Here is an 8,762-nt window from a genome sequence, read left to right as displayed (position 1 = left end):
AACTACTCAGTTTAACCTCTAGCCGCCCAGATACCTATAAAAAGGTCTCCTGTTCTATTAATTTGAACTTTGTGTTGACAAAATAAAATTTCATTTTGCTTGGAAAGGTTTGACGTGTGGGCGGCAAGAGGTTAACTACCTACTAATTCAATACCAATTAAAAGACACGTCAAGATTGCGTAGCCTTTTTCTAATGCTAAAAAAAAAGAAGCCACGTAGCGGCTTGGCACCGCTAAGCCGCACGGCGGCGCGAAATTTTTAGGCAAACGGTGTAAGAAGCAAACCACCTTGACTAACCGCGCGGTAACACCGCGTCGCCGTCGTGCGTGTGTCCCAAAGAATTATATGACAAAGAACAACTCTCAATCTTCAAAAGTGTGACCAAAAATGAATTGCAAGTGTGTGCGTAAATTGTCTATGTGAGATCAAAAATAGTGATGTCATGTTACAACATATTACTAATCTGTCGATGTTTGATTGCTTTATCGACTACTTTTTCAAATGTGTTATTTTAAACATTAAAATTCTACGACATTATGACGTATAAATAACAATTGCACTGCGTTTGCCATCAAAATCGTTACAGACTTATCTTAATGTAACTCTTACTGTGTTGCAAAGTGAAGTTATCATGACACGCTAAACATGAACACCTTCAAAAAGGTATAACAATCGTTATTATTTGAAGTCGGTTATAAAAACTAATATCTTAATGATGTCTTGTGAAGAAATAATAACATAGCTATTAATATACCGAAAAGTTATCGATACTGTCATATGAACATTTTGTCAAGCCCTAGCGTAAACGAACAGTTTATGTTTTTACACAAAATATCCTAAATTATTGACTAATATGATAAAATATTAGCACTGAACGGAAGAAAAACTTATAATGAACTGTATAAACCGGCTTCTTACACTTTTTACGCTGTTAATTTGACACAATATCGTTATGAAAATTTCGTTCGGAATATCATAAATCCTCTGAAATGAGTAATTGCTTGGATTATTTTGGCCCTGTGACACTGCAATCCGGCACACTACAAGACACCATCTTCACTGAATTACTTTATTTAATACTTTTCGTCCTAATCCGTGTATATTTTTCAATTTGAAAATTACCGTGATACGCTCTTGGCCGTCCGCGGCCGTCGTCAAACTCAAAAGTGGTTACGTTTTCTCATTGGTAGTCTGACTCTTTCGCACTCATGGGATGTTCATATACGTGATGGTTTCCCTTTCGCACACTTCAGCTGTCTGTCAAGCGCAAGCGAATCCTAGGTCTATGGTGTTTCCGGTCGAGGCGGATTACCTACACCGTGATACAAAATTTTACGCCGCCGTGCCGCGCGGCACGGCGGTGCGTGCCATAATATGCCCCATGCCGCTAAGTGGGTTCTTCGCCTTATTTGTACTGAGATGTCTGAGATGATGATTCAAGGCAACAATAGAAGGTAAATAGGTACATTTATTGGAAGTATTCAATACATAACCATTCAGATAAATTATGAAGCCATTGGCATCGTTTTTCCAAGAAGATTTATTAGATTTCGCTTGACAACATAAAAAAGGTAAAATAAGGATTTAGGCATCTAATTTCATTTTCATCCTATTGAAATTGGCTTACAAGAGCCTCAATTCGCAGAACAAGCCCCTACTTAAAGTAAATTTAAGGATCAATTTAAATTCCACTACTACATACCAAATTCGAAATCAATTTTTCAGTTGACTTAACGCGTATTGGGACTGCTATCTCATAACGACATAATTCGCGAATATTCTCGAAAAATCCGTTATCCAAGCGCTAAGCATACATAAAATGCAAGTCCCATTTTAAAAATTCCATAAAGATTCACAAGCGAATTTGAACTTAAAATCCAACGCGACTAAGTTGAATTTGAGATGTTTTATAAAATGCACCGAATTCTACAGGCTTCGATTAGGATTCTTTAATCGAGTAATGCCGTCTGCTTTCCGCGTGCCATTCAAATAAGAACCTTATTCACATGTAAGTGAGCTTACTTTACTTCAGTGATTAAATTCGTTCGCCAGTTATAGCTTTAGAACGTAGCAGTTACAATTGAAAATTACCGTTGAAGTTCTTTTGTCGTCGCGATGCATTTGGAACTTTATTGTCATTGTGAAAGGGTTTGTTTTGGGTTGTGTTTGTAATAAGATGTTATCCGTTAGGCATGGGTAAGTGGGCTTAGGAAGTAAGTTTTAATTAACCCAAGGTATTGGCGATGGGGTATCTTCGATGCTCGGCGGAACACAGGTTTCAGTTCATGTGTTTCGATGGCAGCAACAAAGGTTTTGCTTAATTAGGGAGATCGGGATAGTTTGTTTATTTATTTGGTTTGTTACGGGTTTTAAGGGTCTTGTCTTGTTCTCTTGTGGCACGCAATTTTAAGAGGAATGCAAACTTTAACAATTATGTCTTTAGTCTAATAGCCCAGTATGTTTACGGATTAGCAAAGCAATAAATTGTAATCTTTATATATCTATTCTCTATCGATAATTCTATGAAATATTTTTGAATTAAACTACAGTAAGCATATAAATTAAATCATATATTTATGTACCCAAATGAAGATACTCAAAAACATCGTTTCTTATATTATACAGGATGACCTTAGGCATTGGACATGGACATTACCCTGAAATCACAAAAGTAAAAAAAATCGTAATTTGTTAATTTCTTCATAACCGCTACACCGATTGTTATGACACTTTGTATACCTACTGGTTTTAAATACCCCAATGCACAATTGCACATGTACAATTCGGTTTTATTCGGCTATGAATTTGCATATGAACGTACACATCTATAACCAGTTTTGTTATAATTTATGGTTTTTTTCTCAACTACATAATAGTCTAGATCTCGTTCGAAATTATCTAAACACTGGTTTTTCTCCAAACCCTCCTGGCAAGTCATTGACATCAATTTATCAATTGTTTCTTCTAGTAAAAGATCTTCATGGAGTATCCTTTCTTCTACTTCTTTAACAGTGTCAAACATATTCTTCCATTGTTCTACAGTGCAACCTTTTAAGGCATCTATTAGTCTCCCTCCTTCTCTTTCTTTTATTCCTCTTAATACTTTGGCATAATGATCTTTCAAATGTTTTGTTAAAGGTGCAATCACACTTAAATTCGGGAAGCCTTTTTGTTTGCGCAACACTTCGTGTCCGTGCGACTTTAAAATCTCTTCCAAAATGAGACCTTTTTCTTTCGTGAATTTATCTACGAGCGTCATTAATTCAGCTTTACGCATAGCTTCTGCAAAAGGAACGTTATTTGCGTTTAACCAATCTTTTATTTCATGTTTACTGTTAAGGGCATCGGGAAATTGATAATCATCCACTTCTTTATTCATCTTTTCTTCCACTACCACGACTGAGTTTTTCGGCAACAAAGGTATCAATTCATCTTTAAGCCATACGTACAAATCGACTCCGGGTGCTGCTGGATACATATAAGTCCCCGCTTTAATTAAAGAGTTTTCTGTAATTGCTGCAATGCACCATTTACGTGCTTGTTTTCTGGGCAAGTTTTCATGGTTGGGGTAAATGTTGTTATAAAATTCTTCTATATAAACTATGTCTCTGTTCTCTGATCTATATTGTCTTAACTTTTTGAAATATCTGTATCTATCGGCGGCTCTTTTCGGATGTTCAGTAAGTATGCTCTTTTTCGTTCCTGGAAGTATTCTCCAAATAAATCCGTGTTTTTTGAGATAATAATTTAGGGTATCGCTGTTACAAAATATAGTTCTGAGTTCCAGATCGACAATGAGATTTTCCTTTGTCGGGATATCTTCTTTCTCAATGTAATGTTCTATTAGGAATTCTCTGATGTCCATATATGAAAAATTGTTATGATCTACTTTGAGTAACATTTGCTTCTGCATTTTAAATTCCTGAAGTTGTTTAAATTCCCCGGTTTTCATAGTTTCTATTCGATCATTGAGTTTATTAAAAATATTTTCATTTATATCGAGAAGAGTAGCAGTAGGGGGCACGGTTAATTTGGTAGGCATTTTAGTGTATTTATATATTTGTTCTGCCATCTTCAGTTTCATTCGCAAATCAACCAAATGCGCGTCTTTTACCATTTGTTCCATATGAGTAAGTTGAGCTTTATTCATTTTGGTCTTGTTACAACCTAAAAAACATAAAGAAATACTGAATAAAATAAGTTTTTGGCAAAAACTTCACTTTTGGCAACTAACACAACGAGACAATTCTAACAACCCCAAACACAATTAGTTTGCGTTGTTTTATCACAGAGTTCCCATGGCTAGCTCCTGTCTCCATCATCAGATCAGTTCCACGTCATCATAATATTGCATTGTCATCCGATATACACATATATGCAAAATTTCAGCTCAATCGGAAATTGGGACACACTAACATACATACATAGGTACTAACAATAAAAGCTTATAATAATATAATATTGGTAAAAGTGGGCGAATAGGCCGATAATCGAATAGTCGCCGGAAATTCGTGGCATCTTTAATAAATAGCATACTTAACCTTTGTTTACCTATGTGAACAACAGTCACACTCACACACAACACGGACAATACAGACATACCTAAAATATCATATGTAATGCTATTTAAATACATATATTTTGTTAAAATACTGAAGGGTACCTATACCTACTTATATAGAATATCACATCTCAAATCTCACAACAAAATAAACGCCAGCGAGCGAGTGCTTGTTTATAAATAAAATCATCAATATATTCCATTATAAAGTAATTTTCTATGAAAAAATCATTTAAATACAACAAAAAACACGTTATTAACATAAAACAAACAAATCAATACAAAATCTTACCTAAATTGTCCGTAATACGCCAACGGAGCGTAGAAACGCAGGTCCACCTTAAAACAGCGCTGTGCGCAGACTAATCTGTGATGGCGTCGATCGTTGAATATGAGGGGGTGAAGGCGGCGCAGGGGGAGGAACGAGGTAATGGGGTCGGCCGGTGGAGGAATTTTACAGATGGTGGTGTCAATAATCGCGACTCGCGAGAATAGTGGCAATGTTTTTTTTTTTATGTCTGGCCCTAAAACAAAACTGGAAATAAGGACAATCTTTGGACATGGTTTGCGCTCGAGTTAAGCGTCGGTATTGGATCATTACACATTATAAAACAAACTCCCCCGCCGAACCTCTCTGTATGTTCGCGATAAACTTATTAAAAACTACAGAAAACCACACGATCTTGTCAAGCCTACAACAGCTCGTACTGAATTTTCATCATAAAATTCATAAATATTCTACCAACCATTTGATATGTAAAAAAAAAATATCTCATTCATTGTGGAATTACATTTTAGGCCCCCCCCACATCTGGCGTCTTTCGAGCGTCGGCGTCTGTCGGCGTCGGTCCAGCGCTATGGAAAATGACGTCGCTGCGCAGTTGCGTCGACGCTGCGTCGACGTTGCGTCGACGTCGGCCATAGAATTGTAGACGCCGACGCTCGAAAGACGCCAGATGTGGGGGGGGGGCCTTAGCAAAAATCCACGTAGTCAAATTTACAGTAACTCAATTAAAGTGTCATTCTATGGAACTTGCTAACTATGTAAACAAACCGCCATATTGAAATTGTCTCTGAATGATGAATTTACTAGTGACTTTTGTTTACATAGTTAGCAGATTCCATAGACTGACACTTTAGGTATACCCATTTTTAGGGTTCCGTACCCAAAGGGTAAAACGGGACCCTATTACTAAGACTTCGCTGTCCGTCCGTCCGTCCGTCCGTCCGTCCGTCTGTCTGTCACCAGGCTGTATCACAAGAACCGTGATAGCTAGACAGTTGAAATTTTCACAGATAATGTATTTCTGTTGCCGCTATAACAACAAATACTAAAAACAGAATAAAATAAAGATTTAAATGGGGCTCCCATACAACAAACGTGATTTTTGACCAAAGTTAAGCAAGGTCGGGCGTGGTCAGTACTTGGATGGGTGACCGTTTCTTTTTTGCTTTTGTTTCGTTTTTTTTTGCTTTATGGTACGGAACCCTTCGTGCGCGAGTCCGACTCGCACTTGCCCGGTTTTTTTTAATTATTATTTATAAATACACAGTACAGAGCTTAAAACTATACAGATCCCTGCAAAACTGTATTTACAGTTTGCCTGCAGCTAAGAGTCTCTACATACACGTATATTATTATACTTAATTATTATTTATTATGTTTAATATAAGCACTTAGGTGATATATGAACCTATACCAGTTCAACATTCACGGAGAGTATGTTAAGGCCTCCATAAGTCCATATATTAGTATTATTACTCATAAAACAGTCGCCAACTGTAAACCGTAACATTTTGTCCTCAACCGAACGCGAACCCGCTACCAATAACTCATACGCACAACGCGTCATATCCCACAGTTATTAGAACTATAAATCTCAGTTAGACCACGGGTTATTAACCCCTGAATATTAGGCATTATAGAAAACGGTTTAAGCGACATCTTTTGACGAAGACACTTACGCCCTTTTTAGTAAATAAATATAATTGAGAGTGCCTTAAGTGCCATGTTTTGACTAAGAACGTTACGCTCTTCTTAAAGCAATATAACGCTGAAATGGTTTTGGAGAATTATTTGGGGTTTGTATGTTTGAAAAGAAAATGTTAAATTTTTACTGATACTTAAGACAAGTTCTTCTTTACCAATTGCTTTTTAAACCGGTGTTTAACTACGACCATAAACTTTTAGTGTAACTAAGTACACACGGACCAAATAAGTTCAAGTGAACACATGATTATTTTTCAACCGAATTACCGAGAAAAACACAATTTTTTTCACCACACGCGAGGAAAATAGTCACTGTAAAACATGAAAACTCTAATATAATGAACGTGATTATTATTTAATACCTTTAAATGAGCAATTATTGTTTTTATATATACCTATTTCGGGGATCTCGGAAATGGCTCTAACGATTTAGATGAAATTTGCTATAGGTATAGGGGTTTTCGGGGTCGAAAAATCGATCTAGCTAGGTCTTATCTCTGGGAAAACGCGCTTTAATGAGTTTTTATATCCGAGATATTCATTACATATTTTACTTAAAAGTAAATTCCAATCCAACAGCCGACAACAAAAAGAAAGCAACACAAAATTGTATGAAATTACTTTTGCATTCTCGTGGATAAAATGCAACTTTCTTCTTCTTCTTTCTTTTTTCTTTCATCTTGTTTTTTACTTGTGTTTAAAGAATAACAGAGCTGTTGTGGTGAAATAAAAAAAATATACTTAACACAAAACACAACATAAAAAATTATGTTCAATTAAAATTAAATTTTTGGTATTTTTAATTTTCTTACACCTATTACTGTTTGTTCTTTGTTTGGCCCGAGGGTTAACTGGTAGAGAATGCCTTCTGGCATTAAGTTCGCCTTTTGTACAATTTTTACTGTGCAATAAAGTTTAAATAAATAACACTCTCATTTCGCCATTAAAGGTTTTCCCTTTACGTCACACGCCCGTTTCTACGCCACCGAAAGGACCTTCAACTTGGCTAAGCATGTTACCCTGAGGTGAGGGTAGTAGTAACTATGTTATGAAGTTTTAGAAATTTCACTTGACCTGTTTCGGGCAAGTTTGCGAGTTTAAGCCGGTTTGGAGGGTTATGTATTTTGTTAATTAAATAATAAACATGTATATGTATGTACAAGACGAAGTAGATGTACAGTCAACTGTAATAATATGTTACTCTTCGAAGGCAGCAAAAATATGTGACACGCTCTTATGGCTCTACAAATAAGTGTCCGATCTTTGTGGCCTTCGTTATGTAACATATTATTGCAGGTGACTGTACAGATGTATAGTGCATAATTATTTTCCATCGTATTTTCGCGGAAACGCTCGAACGTGCCTTGCTATTTCAGTCAGTCTCGGTACAAAAAGTGCAGAGGTTGACTGAAGTAGCAAATACGAACGTTTCCGATAAAATACGATGGAAAACAATTATGCACTACACCTGTACCTGCACAGAATAAAATAATAGTACTAGGTACAGAAGACTCACTCTCTAACAAAACGCGTCTGTTACGATCAGCACAGATATGGCCGCTAGGTGGCGACAGCGCCACGCGCGGCTTATGGCTTTCCCCAAAATTGGGGTCGAACGGACGTACTTTTGAGCTACCTGTAGCAAAGCGACGAAATCGCGGAGTAAGCCACGCCTGCCTGTACCTACAATCGGATTTAGCAGTCACACTTCACTTAAATAGTTTTTCTTAGTTACGTTTTAGTGATGGAATTCGATATGTCGCGTTAAAAATTATTTGCAACAGTTGAATATTTCTATAAGTAAAAAATATATATCCCTTTTTATTAAGCTATCAGATAGTAGAGTTAGACCAAGATAAATCTGCAGACATTTTGACAGCACACGCAGTGCCAGTGTTATTTATTTAGGCGTAACCACTTCATAGAAGTCTGACGTTTAAAATTTGACGTTTAGACGACCGGTCTGGCCTAGTGGGTAGTGACCCTGCCTGTGAAGCCGATGGTCCTGGGTTCGAATCCCGGTAAGGGCATTTATTTGCATGATGACACAGCTATTTGTTCCTGAGTCATGGTTGTTTTCTGTATGTATTTAAATATTTATATAAGTATTATATATATCGTTGTCTGAGTACCCACAACACAAGCCTTCTTGAGCTTACTGTCGGACTTGGTCAATATGTAAGAATGTCCTATAATATTTATTTATTTATT

General features: G+C 36.6%; 1 protein-coding gene across 1 annotated transcript; it reads right to left on the bottom strand.

Annotated features, from left to right (window-relative positions):
- Positions 1 to 2,797: 2,797 nt before the first annotated feature.
- LOC134675638 (uncharacterized) lies at positions 2,798 to 4,156 on the bottom strand. The gene has a single exon (XM_063533967.1). It carries the CDS (start codon positions 4,148 to 4,150, stop codon positions 2,798 to 2,800), a length of 1,353 nt encoding a protein of 450 aa, XP_063390037.1. The 5' UTR covers positions 4,151 to 4,156.
- Positions 4,157 to 8,762: the final 4,606 nt, after the last annotated feature.

Source organism: Cydia fagiglandana, chromosome 22 (assembly GCF_963556715.1).
Source record: "Cydia fagiglandana chromosome 22, ilCydFagi1.1, whole genome shotgun sequence".
In the NCBI taxonomy this organism is placed as follows: Eukaryota; Metazoa; Arthropoda; class Insecta; order Lepidoptera; family Tortricidae; genus Cydia; species Cydia fagiglandana.
The sequence above is the reverse complement of the archived record's forward strand: the minus strand, read 5'-3'. Positions and strand labels throughout refer to the sequence as shown.